This window comes from Hemibagrus wyckioides, linkage group LG03 (genome assembly GCF_019097595.1).
Source record: "Hemibagrus wyckioides isolate EC202008001 linkage group LG03, SWU_Hwy_1.0, whole genome shotgun sequence".
Lineage (NCBI taxonomy): Eukaryota > Metazoa > Chordata > Actinopteri > Siluriformes > Bagridae > Hemibagrus > Hemibagrus wyckioides.
The window spans coordinates 22,391,526-22,414,869 of NC_080712.1; the positions used below are offsets into that span (position 1 = coordinate 22,391,526).

The 23,344-nt window shown below is 41.7% G+C and overlaps 1 protein-coding gene across 2 annotated transcripts in view; it reads left to right on the plus strand.

Annotated features, from left to right (window-relative positions):
- akt3a (v-akt murine thymoma viral oncogene homolog 3a) overlaps positions 1-23,344 on the plus strand; it is a 104,474-nt gene that overhangs the window by 4,728 nt on the left and 76,402 nt on the right. For both annotated transcript variants that reach the window (XM_058381328.1, XM_058381338.1), the window contains exon 2: positions 12,781-13,125. In XM_058381328.1, the coding sequence (XP_058237311.1) occupies positions 13,080-13,125 (46 nt within the window). In that variant the 5' untranslated portion in view covers positions 12,781-13,079. The remainder of the gene's footprint in view (positions 1-12,780; positions 13,126-23,344) is intronic.

The window sequence follows — 23,344 nt, forward strand, 5'->3', positions numbered from 1 at the left end:
CAGTGGCAGCTTGACAGTTGACCTTCTGATCAACAACTCAGAGCCTTAACCACTTGATTGTTAAGGTAACTAATCATTTGTGAGTTACAAAAACTATAACAAGATACTTACTTGGGAAAAAAAAGTTCACTTTTTCACAAAAGCTTATTATAAGCGTATGGTTCCACATGATTGAACTGAGTACATTAACACTTTCTGTCACTAAATAAATAAATAAATAAATCGCATCCCTTCAGGCTTATATTTGACGGCTGCCACTTTTGAGCTCGGTTCTGCTTTTCATCTCGACCCGATTCAGCATGTTCTCGATCGAGCGTGGAGACGACTCATGACGGAAATGAACAGATCTAATTAGACGTGATAATTTGCTGTTCCGATGCACGGCGGATATGTGAGTAAAATCTGATTTCGATGCCGTCTCGTATTACTCGATCGGATGCGATTTTAAAAACATATTGGGACGCAGTTACTGAGAACTGTGTGTGTGTGTTTTTTTTCTAAGTAATTTGATGCCGGTTTGATGCGAGAAGAGAAATGGAAACCTCCGAGGTATCCACCCTGCTCAGCTGAAGGACAAATAAATAAATAAGCCATCATCAGTGCCATGACTTGCTGAAGGTTACAGACAGTCACATGTTCAGTGGTAACCGTTGCTTTCAGTCTGATGTAACTTGCCTTAAAGCGTGCCACCATGACTCGCGTTTCACATAACTTTTGCAACAGACGCAGAGAGTCGGCTGGGTTACTGTGAGGACGGCGGATCAGTGTGCTCAAAGCTCCGATATCCGTACAGACTTTATCTGTTTTTTATTGCAGTTTAAAAGTGTTATGTATATTCTGCCCATTGTTCTCCTAGAAGTTTCCTGCCACAAATGCACCTCTAATATATATCCACAGTAATAGAATGAATGACTGCCCCCAAAATACAGTATACAGTTACACAAGGTTACGTATTACACAGTTAGTCATAGTATCTGAGTAAAATAATGACCAGTGTGGAATTATTATTATTATTATTATTATTATTATTATTACTATTATTATTATTATTTTTTTTTTTATTTATTTTTTTTTACAATAACACATTCTGTATAGGGTTCTTTTTTCTTGATTTGTTAGCTCTAATAATCTAATTAATAATCCTATTAGAATTATACTCCCAGCAACTGAGGAATCAAGCATTGGTATCTACATATAGAGTGTGTTTAAGCTGTTACTGAAGCCTTATAACCTGCTTTAGGAGGCTTGCTTGGTGTTCTCTGCTCAAGTTTCTGTTGAAACCTGCTTTCTAGCTGTGTCCCTGCTGTGGCTGGTTCCAAAAAAAAAAAAAAAAGTGCTTCAGAACTAAAGCTGCGTCCCAAAAACGACGCACTTTGCACTCAAGTGTTTAGTATAAGTTTTAAAAGGGTAGAATCGTCTCAAATGGAATATATAAGATAATAACTGAAAGTATAAGTCGATACTAAATGACATCAAACTCATTGCGATGCCACATTAACAGAACAAGGTGATTTTATTATTTTTTTTGCAGTTGTTGTAAAATACGGGCTAATTTATAATGATGTTTGGAAAGAAGTGTAGTCGGCCATCTTCTGTAGCCCTGCCGCCTTCCACTACACAAGCAAACCTGCGAGTGTTCAGTGCATGTTTTCTATTTTTTAGTTGAATAAGTGCATCAAGATGTTGAGGTTCTCTTTGGGAGTGACAGGGTTGGACAGGATTAGGAACGAGTACATCAGAGGGACAGCTCATGTTGGACGTTTGGGGGACAGAGTTAGGGAGGCCAGATTAAGATGGTTTGGACATGTTCAGAGGAGGGAGGGTGAGTATATTGGTAGGAGAATGTTGGACATGGAGCTGCCAGGAAGGAGGCAAAGGGGAAGGCCAAAGAGGAGGTATATGGATGTAAAAAATGAGGATATGAAGCTAGTGGGTGCAAGTGTTGAGGATGCAGAAGTTAGGGATAGGTGGAGAGAGATGATTCGCTGTGGTGACCCCTGAAGGGAAAAGCTGAAAGAAGAAGAAGAGTTAAATAAGTGCATCATCTTTTTGGAACTCTCAGTGTGAACCCTGCGCACACTATTTATACTACAAAATGGCATAGAAAAGGTTATAAGTATGCAATTTGGGACATGCCTTAGGACTCTGTAACTCCTGGAAGCTTTACTGTTTAATGTTCCTCTGTTCTGCACAAAGATATTGTAATTTAAAAAAGTAAAATTAATATCGCTTACATTTCCTCAAACTTATTATTTCTGAATGAATTATGAATATATATTATTATGATTTTGACCTGAGCTGCTAAAAAATTTACATTACATTTTTCTTTCTTTTTAATTGATCCAGGAAGTTTTCTCTTATTTCTTCCAGCTGTAATCAATGGAAAATATTTCCGACTGTCCTCATACTCCGAAAGGTTTTCCAATTCATATTGAAGTAAAAAAAAAAACAAACTGTTAAACTACACTGACTTTATGTTTATAAGAATAGAATATGCAGAACCCTCAGGATTAGCTTTCCTCACTGATTTAAACTTAGTGTTTGCATTGTATAAAAAAGAAACCTAATTTGACATAATTATTCATGCATAAAGAAAAATCCCTCCTCCTCGCACACAGACGATACAGACGGCCATGATGTTAACTCTTTTTCATTATTTTCAAGTTCTCTCACCCTCAGGTCTTTTTAAGACAGCTGCAAGTTGCATATGCTCGGCGTTTTCATGACAGTATTAGTTCTCTTAGTTTTATTAGCTTTGAATATTTCACATTTGAGTATTGAAAAATGTAAAAACAATTATAGAAAATACAAAGTACATAAAGAGCAATTTTAAATAAGACATTGTATAAATATACCCTCACTTTTACAGGAACTGAAAACGGACACGTCGGAAAAAAAAGACCAGGTGATGTGTTTCTGATCTCCAAAGGTCCAGTTTCAGTCAGCTTGTTCCCACTCAGGATTGGAAACTGATGTATTCCTGTGCATATGTAGCTCATCTACATCACAGTTCAGCTTGTTTAAGGCTTTCTGAGATGAGCATGGTGTGCTTTTCTGCTTACCATGTTTGTAAAAAGTGGATATTAGGGATAATACAACACCAATCAGCCAGAACTTTAAAGTGAATAACTGTCTGTGGGTGAGATATATGAAGGCAGTTGATGTGTTGGAAGAAGAAAAATTGGGCAAGCGTCAGGATCTGACTGACTTTAAAGAAATCATGATGGCTAGACGACTGGGTCAGAGCATGTCCAAAACATCAGGTCTTGTGGGCTGTTCCCAGGATGCAGTGGTTACTGCCAAAAGTGGTCCAAGGAAGGACAAGCTGTGAACCAGTGACAGGGTCAAGTCTCACTGATGTGAAGGCTGGCTCTGACCCTACAGAAGAGCTAGCATGTTTTGTTTACATTTGGTGAACTTTGAATGAACCTCAAATCAACCACAGTAAAGCTAGTCATGTTATATATGATATTCCATCGCTTTACAATGTGTAGTTTTGCCCATGGCAACAAATCCGGGTTGAATATCATAGTGTCAAGAAGCGTAGATTTCTGTCAGCTCAAACCCATCTGGCCATTCTCCTCTGACCTCTCTCTCTCTCCTCCACCTACACAACTGCTGTTCAGTAGAATTTTTTTTAAATTTATTATTATTATTTTTTGCACCATTCTGCACTATAGCTTGTCAGGTGTACCGAAAGTTACTTGAAAGTAAGAAGAGTCCCTTCGAGGGTTTCGCTATTTTGTGATCGCTGAAATGAACGCGAAAACTCGTGGCTGAGCCTGAAATTACCACAGATTTACCACAGATTTGGGCCGAGACGTGCCGCATGACCTCATCACAACACACATTCAGCCTCGTGTGCGTCGAACATGACTTCAGCTATCATAGAAAGTAAATTACGTGTGTCTGCTCTGGTAGGAGTTTAAAAGAAGAATCGTGTGCTTGTAATTTCGCCAATTTAAGTAGCACAAAAAAAACCCTCTGCAATTCGCATCACACATATTGAAGAAAAAAAAAGAAGCAAGCAATCACAAAAAACTCCTAGAGGGACTGTAAAATGGAAGTTTTACATGACCTGGCAGGTTGGTCTCTCCTTCATCCTGTCCTCACTTTACTAAGGAGTAAAGGTTTGAGCTACAGTCACCACACAGCCTTCAGCGGCTCGACGGTTATAAAGCTTATACTTGAACTCCACTAGAAGCGTTCATGTAGACAGCTGACTTGCTGACATGTCATGAAGTTTATTAATTTGAACATGCAAACTCATTTATCCATTATTTGTAGTTAGGCTGGTGCTGTGACGGAGGAATGTACATTGTTATATCTACACTGACATTTTATCAAGCATTTTGTATTGTAGCAGAAAACTGTGTATAAGAAGACAAAGTTAGGGGAAGAAGCTGCAGGATCCAGCTGTACATCGGCACGTTTGTGGCAGTAGGCATGAGCTTGCTGGCAGTCAGACGGTGCAGGAGAAATGACTGAATGCTTTGGGTTGCCGCCATGAGGGAGAAAGGGATAGGGTGAGGGAGGGATAGGGAAAGTGTGGGGGGGGGTTGAGAGAGATGGAGTGAGGGATGGAGAGAAGGGCAGAGAGAAATAGGGAGAGGGAACTGGAGAGAAAGGGCAATAGAGATGGCGAGGGAGAGAGGGGTGGAGAGAAAGGGTGAGAGAAATGGCGAGGGAGAGAGGGATGGAGAGAAAGGGTGAGAGATATGGAAAGAAATGGGCAAGAGAGTTAAAGGCAGAGAGATAGCAAGAGAGATGGAGAGAAAGGCCGAGAGAGCTGGAATGAGAGAGAGAGAGACACGCGGGTGTTGAGGAGGAGGAATGGAACAGCACGACATATTTCTTCCTCCACTTTGCCATACAGACGAGGGGGAATGTGTCAGGGTGAGTCACAGCTGTCTCCCGCTATAAGAGGCACTAGTTACGACAACTCTATATACATTGCCATTGCACAACTCCAGCTTGCTTAAGGTAGTTGAATGATAAATATATGTAGTTGATAACCTTTACTGTGAATGGGCCTTGAGGGAGTGTAGATAGAGGCCATGCATCCTTTAGGATGTTGAAAAGCCTGTTATGGAGGTTCTTGCTCATATCTTCAGCTCACACCTGTTTTTTTTTTTCCTCTGCAAATATAAGAATTAATTGTTCATGTTTTTTTTTAACTTCCTGCAACTAGATAGAGATGCAAATACTTTATCAGGTATACCTTTATTTATTCATGCAGAGCTCGGGCTCCTTAAGTGCGGAATAAAAGAGGAGGTGCGTCCCAAATCACATACTTATAAATAGTGCTCCAAAAAGAAGTGCACTCCAGGTACTGTTTGTAGGCTCACTTAAACAAGAGCATGTAGCCATACGTTATAAATAAATGGGAAAAACGTCAAAGCCATTTTATCTTTTTTTTTTATGGGTGTTACAGATGCATTAAATAGAGATTAGGTTGATGAACACTGGAGTGTAACTTTAGCGTGTGCAACATTTTTTTGGATTACAGCTACCTAGCTCCTTTTGATGTTGAGACTAAACCTGATACAGTTTTATCTCTTCACACCGTTTTTATCAACTGAGAACTAACAGTTAGCTCCTCATACCAGCCCTGATGCTTCCTTGAGTTTAAACTGACCTCATCCCTGCTTTCTGCTACAAATCCTAGAACACGGAGGTCATTAATGCTGAGCTGGTCCTCATGCTGAGTCTATATCACATTACTAGCAGATTAAAGTTATAGCTATATGCAGCTCTGACTGCGCTCGAGAAGCTTTTCCCTGAGCTTTTCACCACACTCGGTCTTCTCCAGATGGTGTCCTTGCTTGGGTTCAGCTCGCAGCACTGCAGCTGAATTCTGAGCGGCTGCTTTCACGTGTTCCTTAGTAACCCACTCCTTTAAAGTGCAGAGCAAATAGAATTAAAAATCGATCTGTAATGAGTCACAAAATTGCTTACAGATTTCTAGTGTTTAATGTTTTCAGGGTCCGTCTTTTACTTATAGCAACAGGCGCCTCTGAGAAAAATGCACTTTACTGTTTCCCTCATCGATAACACTTACCTTCTTTATTTTCTTTGTCATATTTTAAGTATACAGAGTAATCTTTTTATTTTTTTTTTACACCCAAAATAGACTATAGTCTTGTGTAGATGGACCTAGCCAGCTGGACTGACAGCCGAAGGCCTGGACTCCAAAGCAGGTTTTATTGGCCAATAACCGGGTGTCCTATTGGCCAAGAGGGCGTCTTACTGACACATAAAGCAAACAGTCACTTTTTTTATGGTCAGCGTCATGTGTAAGGGTGTGAAAATATGAAATGTCACCTGCAAATTAATGAGTCTATATCATGAACTTCATTATTTGGAAAATCCAGCGTTTAACCGATCCTCATAAACACTCACTGTCGCCTGGAATTCCTGTGAAATCAGATCACTACTTTTATGTGTGCTTTATACGCATCAGATGTTCAGCCAACGGTTTGTGGGCATGATGTGTGAGACTACCTAAAAACCATAACCACACTACAGGCATTCATGCATAAAGTCTTGCGCTAAATGTAACTCTCTGTAGGTTTAGTTCATTCTATGACACAAAAGAAACCAATTTCTTCAGGTATAAGAGACAAATTTTTTATTATTATTATCCTTCTCATGTGTCTTATGAACATTTCCAGGGTTCCTACAGTTCCACACTCTTGATTCAGGACCCTACTTACTTACTGACTCCTTTGTTTTTTTAACTTAATTACCGTTGCTATTTTGCATGGTTGCCTAGTAAAATATTTTTCTACGCTCGATTGGAGATGAAAGCACAACGTCTCTCCTAAATATGACTAACCCATTCAGTCAGTCAGGCTACATTTATACTGTTGTTTTAACCCTTTTCATTCCCAAACTTGTATCCTAAATAAATATAAACAAATGTGTTCAGTAAAACTCTAATTTCATTCAATTAAGAACAAGAGGTATCAAATTACTTGCAATAATAAATTATAAAAATAAACTTGCTGAAATGTGAATGTTTGGTTAGCTGTTTAAAAATATCAGGCTAGTTAGCAAGCATGAGCTACCTAAACTAATCTTCTTTAGCATTAGCTAGTTTGTGCTTGTTACACTTAAAATAATTGAAGCTGTGTGGGGATTTTTTTAATTAAATTTTAAAGACACCGGACAGGAGATGATGTTCCTTTGCATTTTCAAGTACATGTTTTTAAGACCTGATGTTTCATTGTTTTATTGTGTTACTGCAGTAAAGCTGCAGCAGTATTTATACTACAGGGTTTATACAGTAAGGTCCTTTGACACAGAATATCTCATAGTCTACTGTATCAGTCTGTTAGATATGTTTAATGTTTTATTTGGTATTGGTTTGAACACCGTTGCAATTACAGTGTTTATTCAGACTAATTGCTCCATCTTATGATTTGAGCAGGAAATGTCCTCCACAGTCTGAAGAAGACTCGAGCCCTGTTTGAAAGTGATATTAAGTTTGATTGAAATTGGATTCGGGGACATGCCGTTCTCGTCTTAAGACGAGAACAAAAGCAGCTTGAAGGCAGGTCAGCAGATGACTATATCATGTATATTAAGGCCGAAACGATTAGATGTTCTGTGACGTTTTTGTGGTCAGTAATAATGCAGTTTGACCACTGGAACCCTGTAGCTTAATGTAGCCTGCCTGGTTAAGAAGATGAATGCCAAGAGAGAAAAAACGTCCAAACTCCAAATTAAAAACAAAAAAATGCTGTCTTGTATAACACTTTCAAGACTGAACCGGCGTTCTATTGGAGCACAGCATGCACAATATTTTTGGACCATCCAAAAATAACTAAAGGAAAAACGCTGCTACTTAGTGCTTTTAATTACCTTTTTTTTCTTTTCAAATGACCCTCTTAATGCTGCTGGCTTTTATTTAAAATTTAACTTTTTTTCCTTTTTTTCCTATTTTATTCAGACCTGTATGCTTTGTTTTTGTCTCTAATGCAGCTGAGATTTATTCCATTTTGAATTTATTTTTATATTTTATTTAAGGGAACAAAAACGTTAAAATAACAGGGAGGGATTGGGTTGGTGATTCCGAGTTGGACAAATTCATCTGAATGAAAAACATGAAGGAAGTTTGCACAAGTTAAGACAAGCATAACCCTTTATCTGAGTGCAGAAGTTTAATTAATCTATTATAAACCCTTCGATTACTTGTGAATTGTCGATTAATCGTTCTAATAATTGTTAGCTTAGTCCCTTGTCGCAGCTTTACTCTATATACACGATCACTAAAGAGAGTCTTGTGTAATTGTAGTGTCTGTGGTGAAAGCAGAACCCTCTGTAGATTGTGTGTGTTTGACTTGCATGATTCACAAATGGTCTGTTTGTATTTTCATATCTACCACATTCAAATTTCCTTTAAGATCTAATGTTCCCAACTTTTGAACTGTTACCTTGCATATGATACCCGTGCCATTACCAGGACGACCAACATGTATTCATAATCAACAACGACTCCACTCGGAACAAACAAATCGGATTTGGTTACTTGGGAATTTGCAATGCAAAGACTCATTGAAAGATTGCAAAAAATTGCCCTGCATTCTGAATGGACTTTGCTGTTCAGCACGATGTTTCTTGCTCTGCATAAAGTGAATTGTTGTACACTGACCATGTAAATGATTGACGTATTTTACTTAGAAAATCCGCTAGCAACACTGATAGAAAGGATAAATTGGCTAGATATTATTTAAATGGTGCATTATTTTCGCAGAGCATGTTAAATGCTATGAAAACAAACCTCAAAGACACTTGCACATTTCTGGTCCCCACTTACTGACCTAGCCCTTCATCAGCGTTTTCATTCCGTTTCCATCTTCACAACGGCTGATAACTGGATATTTTTAGTTTGTGGACTGTTCTCAACCCAACAGGTCTTATACCAATGGGAGACATATACAGGCACCTCCAAAAGTATTGTAACAGCATTGGAGCTTTTCTTGTTTCTGCTATACACATTTGGGTTTGAGATCAAAACAAGAACATCAGACAATATATCCAAGTTTGGTATTTCTTTTACAGACAACTTAGAACATGGCACCTTTTGTTTGAACTCACCCATTTTTCAAGTAATCACATATATTTGTATATGATTGACAGTTGATTCTTGTTCCCCAGGTGTGTCCTGCTAGTGTTTAACCATTTAAAAAGCCCTGGGTTTGATCTGTGAAGACTGCATATGTTATATAACAGGGGTGTCCAATCTTATCCGCAAAGGGCCAGTGTGGGTGCAGGTTTTCATACCAATCAAGCAGGAGACACACCGGATTCCACCTGTTTAATCACTTGATCTTGGCTTTCAGTAGACTCAGGTGTGGCTTCAGCTTGGTTGGAACAAAAACCTGGATAATATTGGACACCCCTGTTATAAAGGATCTTGGGTATAGGGTATATACCGATAGAATGATCTGGAATGTCCTAAAAATGGAAAAAAAAAAAACAACAACTCTAGAGTACTAACAGCCAGACATCGAACAAATCAGTCAAGACATAGAACACCAGTTAATGACAGAAACAGTGGGAGAGCTGAGAAGAAAAACCCAAAAATATCAGTCAGTGACATAACCAATAACATCGACAGGGCAGGGGTGAAGGTATTACATTTCATCATTTGAAGAAGACTTTGAGAGCAGAAATATAGAGACCATACCACAAGTTTATCATTAGCAGTAAGAATCACAAAAAAAATATAGAAAAGGATCTGCTCCTGATCCAAAACATAAAAGCTCATCAGTCATACATCATGGTAGCATCATGGATTAGTATTGCATGGCTGCTTGTCACTGCTTGTCTAATCACTAATATTTATTGATGATATAACTCATGATAGTAGAGCAGAATGAATTCAGACGTCTATAGAAACATTCTGTCGGCCAAATGACAGAGCAGTGCATCCTATTTAATTATGAGGAACGTCATAATGCAGCTGGAAAGTGACCCCAAATACAACAAAGCACTTCAGGAGGGTGGTTTTAGCCTGGCCAGGTCAATCAGCAGACCTTAACCCAACTGAACAGCATTTTACCTCCTGAAGAGGAAACTGAAGGGAGAAACCCCCAGGAAATGAAGACGATCTATCATCGTATATACACTATATTGCCAAAAGTATTCGCTCACCCATCCAAATAATCAGAATCAGGTGTTCCAATCACTTCCATGGCCACAGCTGTATAAAATCAAGCACCTAGGCATGCAGACTGTTTTTACAAACATTTGTGAAAGAATGGGTCGCTCTCAGGAGCTCAGTGAATTCCAGCGTGGAACTGTGATAGGATGCCACCTGTGCAACAAATCCAGTCGTGAAATTTCCTCGCTCCTAAATATTCCACAGTCAACTGTCAGCTGTATTATAAGAACGTGGAAGTGTTTGGGAATGACAGCAACTCAGCCACGAAGTGGTAGGCCACGTAAACTGACGGAGCGGGGTCAGCGGATGCTGAGGCGCATAGTGCGAAGAGGTCGCCAACTTTCTGCAGAGTCAATCGCTACAGACCTCCAAACTTCATGTGGCCTTCAGATTAGCTCAAGAACAGTGCGCAGAGAGCTTCATGGAATGGGTTTCCATGGCCGAGCAGCTGCATCCAAGCCATACATCACCAAGTGCAATGCAAAGCGTCGGATGCAGTGGTGTAAAGCACGCCGCCACTGGACTCTAGAGCAGTGGAGACGCGTTCTCTGGAGTGACGAATCGCACTTCTCCATCTGGCAATCTGATGGACGAGTCTGGGTTTGGCGGTTGCCAGGAGAACGGTACTTGTCTGACTGCATTGTGCCAAGTGTAAAGTTTGGTGGAGGGGGGATTATGGTGTGGGGTTGTTTTTCAGGAGCTGGGCTTGGCCCCTTAGTTCCAGTGAAAGGAACTCTGAATGCTTCAGCATACCAAGACATTTTGGACAATTCCATGCTCCCAACTTTGTGGGAACAGTTTGGAGCTGGCCCCTTCCTCTTCCAACATGACTGTGCACCAGTGCACAAAGCAAGGTCCATAAAGACATGGATGACAGTCTGGTGTGGATGAACTTGACTGGCCTGCACAGAGTCCTGACCTCAACCCGATAGAACACCTTTGGGATGAATTAGAGCGGAGACTGAGAGCCAGGCCTTCTCGTCCAACATCAGTGTGTGACCTCACAAATGCGCTTCTGGAAGAATGGTCAAATATTCCCATAAACACACTCCTAAACCTTGTGGACAGCCTTCCCAGAAGAGTTGAAGCTGTTATAGCTGCAAAGGGTGGACCGACGTCATATTGAACCCTATGGATTAAGAATGGGATGTCACTTACCTTTATATGCGAGTCAAGGCAGGTGAGCGAATACTTTTGGCAATATAGTGTATGTCTTTTGTTCTCAAATAGAAAAGAATTGGCCTTGCTGTTCCAGTACTTTTGGAAGTCTGGGATAGTAGTCCCTTTCCACTAATAAACTGTTACTGTGACTGAAGTCTGAAAAATAGTCAGCTGATGTACTGTCACTGAAGCACGCTTACATAGTGAACAGTGGATTAGTTAAAAATGTTTAAGCAACCTAAAGAAAACGCATCGATAGCACAAATTTTAATCAACAGGACTTTTCCTCTTCGATTGGACGATGACGAGGCTCCTGTTTCAGTGAGTGACTTTTACCTCAGGTGGTGAGACAGACCGAGATGGATGATGATGATAATCCAAGTGAGATCTCGTTCTGTCAAATAGAAATTTATAATTCTTTCAATTTTGGCTGCAATTTTCTAGAAAATTTAGAAATGCAGAAGATGGCGACTAGCAGTGGAGAATTGAAATCTTTAGATGCGCTTTTTCTGCTTTTTTACATGTGGCGATAATGAATTTTTCTATTGTTACACCTTTATTTGTGGCTGAGATGCGTTCAAAACAGAAATCTTTCGTTTTCAGAGGCGTATAATGTTGAAAATGTCGATATTCGGCACATTTTTCCAAAATGATTCCTATCACATGACAATTCTAATAGAACATGGACCTGTCATGTGACTCAGTGCTCTGTTAAGTTCAGCAATCCAAGAGGTTTGCACGCTATTCTGGATTTTTTGATAAGCCATTGGATTTATATCGCATATGAATATAAACGCACTTGCAGTACGTCATCTCCTTTAGCTTGAAGCACTGGAAAGTTACACAGAGGCCAAAGTTCACACTTTACATTAAATTTTAGCTACAAATCTATAATAGACATACCTAAGAGGAAAAATAGATGCTGCATGTATTGATTGATCATCAATATTTAAGGTGTTTAATATAATCGTGTTACACATGATTTTTCTTTTTCTTTTTGCTTGTCATTCTGAATGCAGTATAATTTTTCATAGGTTTCAGTAATAATTTAGCATGTGGGTTTAAGGCAGTGTTTCTTTTGTCTGGAAGGCTTTATACTCACGGTACCCTACATTTCATGAACCAGAGAGTTTGAGGCTACACCGTACCTGTTGTACTGCATTGCAAGATCTTTTCAAACACAACTGCAAAACAACACCACCACAACCCGATTTTATTTGCAACTTCGTACATGCAAGTGAAAGTCACATTCTGTAGGTTAGCGAATGTACGGATGCAGTCCTCGCTAGCATCACATCTGGTAAATAGCTGGAGGCTTGTTGTGTGTCGCTGCTTATCGTTTGGCTAAGAATTTGGGTGGGAAGGAGGGGTCGAGACAGAGAAGAGCAAAAAATCCTTGCATTCCATTTTTTAATGTGTGTATGTGTGTGTGTGTCTGTTTGTTCTAGGCTGAGTCACTGCTGAAGAGTGGGAAGGTCTGAAGAGTGTGAGAGAGAAGCGCCAGAAGGAGGGGGATAGCCTGCTCCATAACAGCTTCCACAGAGAAAGAGAGAGAGAGAGAGACGACAAGCAAAGCGACACAGAGAGAAAGAGAGAGAGAGAGAGAGGGAGAGCACCAGGCAGAGAGGGAGTGAGACGCTGACCCCTCCTCTCCCCTCTTCCTCTCCTCTCCTTCTCCCCCCCCTCCCTCCTCACTCGTTCTGGAGCTGGCGTGTTGGAGTGGAGAGCACACCGTGACGGAGGCATCATGAGCGATGTCACCATCGTCAAAGAAGGCTGGGTGCAAAAGAGGGGTAAGTGTCTCGCCGCTCTCAGTTAACTAACGGGCTTGGCTTGCGTCTGCGTGGCTGCGTGGCTGCGTGGCTGCGCGTCTGCGTGTGAATGCGAGAGTGCGCTGTCTCCAGGGATGTAGTCCTCTATCATGGGTGGGCTCTAGTGCTGTAGTATGCCACAGCATGGCTTCACTCACATTACGCTTGTAGATGCCAGTTTGTGGATGTGGGCGTGCCTCAGTGTGTGTGTGTGTGTTGACACGTGTGTAACTAAGTATACCTTGACGCTACATAGATGTGATGTAGAACATGTTTGTGTAAGTGGTTATGACTGACTGCTGAATGCCCTTTTAATAGGGGATTTCTGAACACACACTCTCAGTCACACTGGCTGTAACATGGCCTGTTTGATTTTAGTACATGTTTGTGATGCTGTCTCTGAGTCCATTACGCTTATAAAGGGACATTGTTTAAAATCTTCCTGTGGCAGATCTTTCATAGGTCGTGGTATGTAAACACAGCATCCATACTTGCTGTGTTGTGTAAATGGCAGCAGCTCTGCATTTAAACCTGAATATAAAACGTGTCCATCAGGGCCAGACTGCACACTCTGACAGTCTGAGGTGGCATCTTTAATTATGGGTGGGATTTTTCTCTGCTTTTGCCTTGGGTTTTCCTGTCTTTTATCAACCCCCCGCCTCTCTCTCTCTCTCTCTCTCTCTCTAGCTCACTCTCTCTCTGTCTGGCTGTTTGGGTGTGTGAGAGTCTGTGATCTCTTTGCCCTTGCTTTACATTCAAGTGTGCTCCCTCTCTCTCCCTCTCTCTCTCTCTCTCTCTCTCTCTCTCTCTCTCTCTCTCTGCTGATCTCAAACGAGGCCGGCTGCTATACTGCTAGTACTAGCATAAACAGCTAACACGTACAAGAGACTGACGTGTTAAGGAAATACAAACAGAATAGAGTCTTAGTCAGTCTGAGTCTTCATAAGGTGTTGGAGCCATCAGAAATTTTACATGTATATTCAACAGCACTGCAGGGATAAGGACTACTCTTCCAAAAGAGTCCCTCGATTGTTTTTGATGAGGATGATGATGGTGGTGTTGGTGGCTGTGGAGAGCGTTGTCAATAAGATCAGGCCAAAATCTGCCAAAATAGTCTTTCAGCTGGCTTTAGATCTGCTGACTGTGAAGGCCATAACATCGTTTCATCCACATCATGTGGATAGTGACGTTGCCAGCGGGGAAGAAAGCACTCCCATCAGCGTGGAGCTGTTACATCACAGGACGAAGGTGAATCACATTTTTCCAGGCGACATGACTGTGCCTTATTTCGCATCTCGTCCTAGAACCTTAACATATACTCCTCATCATAAGCAGCAGAAGTAAGAGGTCAAATTGATAAGCTGCTTGCTGTGTTTCAGGTGCTGGCTGTCTGATGCACTGACTGCCCATGACTGTGCATCTCCAAAGCAATAAACTTTGCAGGATGCGGGAATAATTCCTCACTTGAATAAAAGATTCTCACTCGAAAGATTCAGCACTGATGCAGAAAACCTTACGCAGACTAATGCACATTTCATAGTGCTTTTATTGCAATATAATATAGAAATCAATATTTTTTTATTATTTCATTCACCTTCAGGATTCGCTTTATCCTGGTCAAGGTTGCTATGGATTCCGAGCAGAACCAGAGCTTGAATCTTGAACACCCCCTTTAAGGACACACATTCACACACCTGAGGAGGGGAATTTCTGGTCAGTCCACCTGCCAGCATCTCTGAGGAAACTCCACATGAGGAACATTTGGAAGAACATGTGGAAACTCCACACAGACAAAACTAGAGCTCAGGAGCAGACGCTCCCTGGAGGCAGGGTGAAAGCAGCTGTAAAATTGTTTGAGAATCACAGTGTGGCATCCTGAATGAAAAATCAAAACAATGATGAGATATGTAAGGAATAAAACATGTATAAGATTACTCTGAGTGCAGATAGAGCGCACCGCATCTAGGAAAGAATGACTTGATTATCATGAAGAGGAGTTGTAGTGAACAAGAAAAAAAGTTTGCTAGCAATCAGAAGACTAGCTTGCTACTACGGTGAAGACTGTGAAGTGTGATACTGTATTCTGTATTACTGTCCAAGGCCACGCCTGGGTTGGGTTTGAAGATGTAGAAAGGAGAATAAGTTTGTGTGTGTGTGTGTGTGTGTTGGTGGACTGCGCTGGGAAACGGAGCTTGTTGTGTTGGGCTTGGCTGTCGGCCAGGATGACCCCGATCACCCTCTCTTTTTCCTTTCTTTTCCTGCTTTGTCTCCTCTACTCTCTGTTTCCATTATTGCTTTCACTCGGCCTTCTCGGAGTCTGCTCCTACCTTTAATTGTCCCCATTTTATTGCTGTCTACCTCACTTTCGTCACCCCACTTTTTTCTTTATGTTTTCTTCTATGTGTGCTTTCTCATCACCTCAGCAGAAGTTTTTGGCCGTGTCCCTCCTTTGGCCCGGCCATCCATTGAGATCTCTTTTAAAAGTAGGGTTGTGTAATGGGGAAACGGACAGAGAGAGAGTGAGCAAGTGAGAGAGAGAGAGAATGAGCAGAGGATGACCAAACGGATGACATAATTTCCTGTTTACTACACCACTATGAATGGGACACTAGGAGCTCCCACCACAAACAGAGACCTATTCGACTCGCACCAAAAACTTCCTCCCGTCTCTCTAATTCATGCTTTTTTTTCTTTTTCTTTTCTTTTTTCTTTTTTTTTTTTTTAAAAACGGTGTCGCTGCTTGACCACAGGCACTCTGTCACACTAACACAATGGGCTTAACTGTTGGTTGTGTTGTCCTGCTAACATACAGCATACACAATATATAACATAGTGAGCTGCATTTTTTTTCATCATGAACTTTATAACAAAGAGAATGAAATGCCTTTTGGATACATTGATGCCATGTTGTGAATGTGAAGTGACGTGTGTGTGTGTGTGTGTTTGTGTGTGTGTGTGTGTGGATCAGAGGCGAGACTGTAGAGCTTAGTGCTGGGAGTCACATGGCTGCCATGCTCTCTCCCGCAGGACCAGGAACACTCTGTACTGAGAGAGAGGAGGATGCAGGGACATGAATCTCTCTCTCTCTCTCTTTCTCTGCGTCTGTGACTCAGGGTCTATTGGACATTCATACACATACGCAAGCATTCCTTCATACACCACATTCCATCCATGATTTCACAAACTCTGATCACGTTATTGTCACATTTTTTATGGCCCTTGAGGAATATACATGCTTTCATTCAGCTTGGATACAAATTTCATTCTCTCTCTCTCTCTCTCTCTCTCTCTCTCTCTCATTCTCACACACACACACACACACACACTGACCTTGCAGCCTTTGTTACAGACTGTGCTATATCATTTGTCTCACTTTTTTCACGCCTAGCAGTATAAAGCTCGCAAATGTTCGATGCAGTCTTCTCCTTCTTGTGATCCATGTCCTCCTCTGTCTTTTCCTCTCTTTCTCTCCCTCTCTATCTCAGGGCCAAGTGAGGACATTGTGTGCGGTCCCATTTCAAAGTTTATGTGCTTTCGTCTCTGTTCTGGACTATAAGTCATGCTGAGTGGCTTTGGCCTGCCTGTAAATGTGCCACTGGGGCTGGAGCTGTTGCACGATGTGCCCGGTTTTGTTCTCTCTCACAGTCCAGCAGTACTTATTTGATGTTAGCCTGATGGAACCGATTGATGCTAGTTGGATGGAAACGCACCCTTATACACGGGCTGGGAATGTGGCACTGAGAGAGAAATCTTGCGAGCGACAGGCGGATCTTTGTTGGAAAGTTGTTCATGAAAACCAAACCCTGGTTAACTCCACTGCACTGGCACAAGATTTAAACAGACCAGTGTTTGTTTTATTTATTTATTTAATAAAGTGTATTGACTTATTATATAGATGCCCAGTCTCATGTTTTGGTTGCCTGGATACCTAAGTGACTAGGCTAAAACGTGGTAAGTCATAAGGTAGTTAGGGAAATGACTGAACATATCGTCATTATCATCCTTCACTAACAAAGTTTCTAATGTCACACTTCGTGTTTGCGTCCTCACCAAGTTGCTGGCCAACGAGATGTGGCGTTCTCTCCTCCCACCCATGTAACAGATATTATTTGAGTCTGGCATGGTTTTTTTTTTTTTTTTCGTTATGTTGAACAGGAGAGTCCTGCGACAGATTATTCTGTGCTTCCACAGAGCCATGTCTTTTGCTGTCATCTGTACAAGCTAATGAATCCACCTAGGAAAAGCCATTCTACCTGTAGCCAGATTAAGGTGTACATTTCAGCAGGGGACGAGAAGCTTGCTGTATTTACAGCATCAAGGTCTATTGTACTTATGTGAAATGAGTTCAGAAATAAGGTAGCTGCTAAATGATGAATTTTGATTCACAGAAGCTGATATGGAAAAGGATGTTTGCCGATTTTGGGTGGTTTAGTGGTTGGTGCTTTTCTCTCACATTCCTGGGGTTGGGGGTTTGAGTCCTGCCTTTGCCCTGTGTGTGTGTGTGTGTGTGTGTGTGTGGAGTTTGCATGTTCTGTTTGTGCGTCAGGGGTGTCCTCCTCCCTGATTGGCATCTCTAAATTGTTTGTAGTGTGTGTGTGTGTGTGTGTGTGTGTGCACGAATGTGCCCTGTGACACATTGCCACCCTGTCCAGCATGTCTTGTGCCTTGAGCCCTGTGGAATAGACTCCAATCCCCCTGCTCCACTGTTTAGGATAAGCAGTACAGATAATATATGGAAGGATGAATGGATAGAAATCAAATTTTTTCTTTTCTTTTTTTTAAATTTATAAATCTACAGTCTAAATACTAGCCAAGATGACCCTTAACTTCTGAATTTGAAATTCAATAATTGAATGAAACAAAAATAATTTGGATAATGTCACTAATCCTGAACATTATGTTGAATGAATTAAAAAAAAAAAACAAAAAAAAAAAACATAAAAGCATGGTCAGGATTTAAAGGACAGTCATTTGTACTGCCCAGTAATGATTTTTTACCAGACATTCACCAAAAGAACATCAGGGTTTGAATTAGCAGATTTAATGAATTTGGAAGAAGGGAAGCAGACGCCACCATGCCATTAGACTACATTTCAATAAAGGGCAACATCCTGAAAAGACACTCTGCTTAAACGGATGCAGATTTGCTGTTTTTCACTTTAGGCCTGCGCTCATCTATAGACCAGAGACAATATAACGTCATAATTCTTATTACAAGTCTAGATTTTTCTGGCGTTTTCTACACAATACCTAATACCTCAGCCAAAAATTTTTGCACAGCACATATTGCATATATTGCACACATCTGCACTTTAATCACAATAGTCTTCCTGTTCTGCCACCAGACTGTTCTGCTTCTGTATTCATATATCATTTAAAATCTTAAAACTTTGTACCACTCTTTTTGCAAAAAAAGCAAACAGCTCAGCTTTGCTTGATGGTTTGTGACCATCCATCTTCCTCTTGATGACCTTCCAGAGGTTTTCAATAGGGTTCAAGTCTGGAGATTGGACAGTGGGCTCTTATTTTTTTCCCAGAGCTGTGTATATACATATTTTCCCTTTCGCTTAGCCAGGCAATTATTTTTTACATTAAATATATTAAATTAAACTATTTTTATTTCCACTTTTATTCAACAAATCACACAATAATCATTAATCATGTCCACAGCTTTTTACCAGTACACTGGTGGTCAGTCGACACTTTTAATCAGCACAAAGAAATTATTTTGTCACTGCAAGTCTGATATAAAGTGAGTCAGGACACTGTTAGCTTTCAGTGCGAGATGCTTTTACCTCTGTTGGAATAACCTTACACAGACTTTTAGTGGTTGAAGATAGCACCTTGGAGCACTTGGGCCATTTTAGAGAGCAAAAATGGGTTTGATTTCAACATGTACTTTAAAGATAAAGAAAATAACTGTTTTGGGGTTTTTTGGCTCTTTTCTATGAATATATTGCTCCTAGTCGTAGTAGTATTGCCGTTACCTTAAGATAAAAACAGAAATATTTCTGAAAACAAGCCATTAAACATCACTGTGGAAGAAATTCAGTGCTAAACATGACAACAAACCAGGCACAAATTCTATTTTCTGGCCTCTAAGCTTGATTGCGACCTCACTGTCATGTACACTCAATTTCATGATGTAAGCATGTCAGCTAATCTGCATTTACATTTCTAGCGTTTAGCAGAGCCGTTATCCAGCATGTCTGAGTGCACCAGTTGTGGAACATCTGTATTCCTCCTCTGTTCCTCTGACCTTCTCATTCACATGTGATGCTCACACTGTTATTTGTTTAAAGCAGCATCGAGTGGATAGCCACAGTGGCGTGCTACACCCAAATGTGCCTGCCGCTTCCTTTTATGGCCGCACACGTGCACACACTTCCACACACACTCTTGTTTGCTGCCTGCCAGCTAAGTGTGTGTGTTAAACCAGCACTGGCACATAAGAAGAATGCAACAGCTCCCTCAGTCACGACTCTGTAAATGTTTTTTTTTTGTGTGTGTGTTTGTGTGAATGTGGCGTGCACGGTGGGGGTAATGCAGGCAGCAGGGGTCAGACGACAGAGCAGTTGTCTGGGGGTCAAGGCTGACTCACTGCATGCTGCTTCAACCTGACTGACTGCAGCGTTAGTCATTCTTCTGAAACGTGGAGAGAGATAGAGCGAGGGAAAAAGTGCAGTGAGAGGATCCTAGCTAGAGATGTAGAGAGAGAGAGAGAGTGGTTATGGTACGCTTTGAGATGAGAAGCGAGGACATCAGGAGAGAGATTCCAGGACACACTCAGTTTACGGTTCTGATGCGAGCCTTGCAGGATTTAGAGTTCGAGACAAGGGGAGGGCTAGAGAACAGAAGAGATAAAATTGTACACTCTGTGTCCCCAGGAGAAGAGGGCCGAGGCTGATGACGCATTTCCTCACCTCTCGGGCGAGCTATCTGTCTGCTTTGCGTCCGTGCATGTTTTAGTGATGAGATAATGATGCGCTGGGTGGGTGAGTGTACCCGAGCCTCAGAGAAGCATACAGTGAAGCTTCAGTGAAGATTAAACCACCGTCAGTGGTTTACCAGCCCGCATGCATGACTGCTCTTTAATGGGTGCGTACGATACAACGAAGCTTTCTTTTGTTCACTTCCAGTCACGCCTGCCACGTCTACCTGCAATATCTCGGGTGTCACTGGTGTCTAACTTCAGGACGACGCTGCAGAATGGACACCAGGGAAATCCGCTGACTCGCAGCTCTTCCATTACAGGGATATAATAGAAATAAACTTCAGGGGGATACTGTTACGGTGGTCTGAAGTGGCTTTAAGAGACAGAGCCACAGGCAGGTCGCGATGTTTGGGATGCTGAAGTGTTCGCAGACCGGAGATTTGGATGCGTAATTTTTGGATTGCTCAGTTGAATACCGTCAGTCATTAATGCAGGGGTAGCCCTTCTCACAACTTCATGATGAGCCATTAGGTAAATTGGGAACGTACGACAGTGCCGATGTTTGCCGATGCCGGCCAAGCACTCCCACACAGCGCACCCGCTGAGCATGGACTATCATCTTACCCCCCTGCAATGAAAATGCAGCTAGCCAACCAACCAGCCTGCTGCTGACACACACCTGCTTTCAGCTGTACTGCATCCTCCTCTCTGTGTTTTTTTTTTTTTTTTTTTAAGTGTTTCATCAATCTTTTATGTGAAATACCGCAAGTGGTCTGTCAGTGGGCTTCTGTTGCACATTGTTATTCCCCCTGGCCCAAAATATTCCCCCCACAGGATGGTGAAGTGTGTTCTCTGCTCATGGAGCGTACACTGTTTTGCCCCATCATTCCTGATCAAACTCACATGCAAAAGTACACGGAAAGCAATTTGTTTCACATCAGGCATAATCAAAGAGTTTGCCAAAACCCCGGCTATGTGAATCAGTCACTTGGCGGATGTTGTTTGGGAAAAAAAACCCCAAAAAAACCAGGAGAACATGTCTGACATCTTTCCCATCTTAGACTTCCTGTGTGAAAGTTGGTCTTTGTGGATGAAAATAGCTTTGCCTCCGCAGCTTCCTCTGGCTGCTGTTCTGCATCTCAGCAGCTGACGAGAGACGGACAGACTGACTGAGAAAGAGAGAGACATGGGGATGTGTGAGAGAGAGAGAGAGAGAGAGACAGGCACTCAGAGCAGCACAGGAACGTGGGAGAGGGAGAGAGACAGTGTTATGGAAGAGAGACAGAGAGAAAGGGATGTGGGAGAGAGACGGAGTCAGAAGGTGGTGGGGAGACGGAGAGACAGGCAGACACAGGGAGACTCAAGGTGGTGGGACATATACAGAAAAACACAGGGATTTGGGAGAGAGACAGAGAGACACAGGGAGACTCAAGGTGGTGGGACATGTACAGAAAAACACAGGGATTTGGGAGAGAGAGACACAGGGAGACACAAGTTGGTAGGACATATACAGAAAAACAGGGATATGGGAGAGAGACACAGGGAGATACTAGGTGGTGAGACACATACAGAAATACACAGGAATATGGGAGAGAGACATGGAGACACAAGGTGGTGAGACATATACAGAAACACACAGGGATATGGGAGAGAGACAGAGACACAGGGCGACACAAGGTGGTGCGACATATACAGAAACACACAGGGATATGGGATAGAGACACAGAGAGACACCGGGTGGTGGGAGAGACACAGAAAGACGCAGGGATATGGAAGAGAGACATACAAGGACACTGGGTGACACAGGGTGGTTGGAGAGACGCAGAAAGACAGGAATATGAGCGAGATATAGACGGAGACACAGGATGGTGGGAGAGAGACAGGAAGAGACACTAAAAGACACAGGGATATGGGAGAGAGATGCCGGGTGGTGGGAAAGAGACAGAAGAACAAAGGGATATGGGAGAGAGACAGACAGGGACATAGGGATATGATTGAGAGAGATAGAGAGAAACACAGGATGGTGGGAGACAGAGAGACACAGGGAGGTGGGAGAGAAACAAAGGGAGACACAAGGATATGAGAGAGAAACGGACACACAGAAAGACATGGGGATATGTGAGAGTATCAGATGGAGAGACAGAAAGACACAGGGATATGGGAATAAGACACTTGGAGACACAGGGTGATGACGGAGACAAAGTCACAGAGAGACACAGAAACAGACAAAGTCACAGAGAGACACAAAAACATGTGAGGAGAGAAAGTCACAGAGAGACACAGAAACAGACAAAGTCACAGAGAGACACAGAAACAGACAAAGTCACAGAGAGACACAAAAACATGTGAGGGAGACAGGTGCAGAAAGACACAGGGATATAGGAGAGAGACAGACAGGGACACAAAACAACATAGGGTTGTGGCAGAGAGACCTACAGATTAAAAGGATCACAAAGCAGTGTATAGAATGAATCTGAGGTGGAAGTTGATCTGTTTCTGCAAGAATCTGATTCACATCATCTGCTGTTTGTTTCTCTCTTTAAAATATCCACTAAGGATAGTCTTTACAATTCGAGTGCTTTCAGTCAGATTCACTAATAATAATAGGAGTTTTCCCTTTTTTCACTCAAGCTCATAATAGAGCAGGTGTTAGAACTGTCTAGAAGCTTCCTGGCAGCTCTGTGTCTAATGTAACACAGTAAATAATGTTTTTCCCATATCAGGGAACTGTTCTTTACATGCAGCTGTAATATTTTCTCAGACCGATTTCAGGTTTGAGGTTTGCTATGAATCCGTTCTAGATTAGAAAAGTCCACGTGACGCTATAAATGTTTGCTGTGATGCTGAGACGCAGTGCTGCTGCCAGACAAATGTGGGTTCTTTAATCCACCTCATTTCCTTACATCCAGAAAGAACTTTCTGAGACTTTTAATAATGATGGAGAACATCCTTTTAAAAATGATGGAAAAAACACACACTCACTCACTCACTCACTCACACACACACACACACACACACACACACACACACACACAATAGGCTACGTTCTTCAATTTTTGGAGTAAATGACACCTGATTTCCAAAAGTTTCATAAACACTGATTTTCTTCCTGCTGATAAAAGGCAAAATTTTGAAATCATAGTGGTGAATTCAGCATTGTTCATCCAGCTCATCATAAGTAAAGTCAAAAGAAAATGGTTTGGCCCCAAACACTGTGGATTAGCTGTAATATATATTTTTTTTACTCTAAGTTTTGTGCTACAAGGA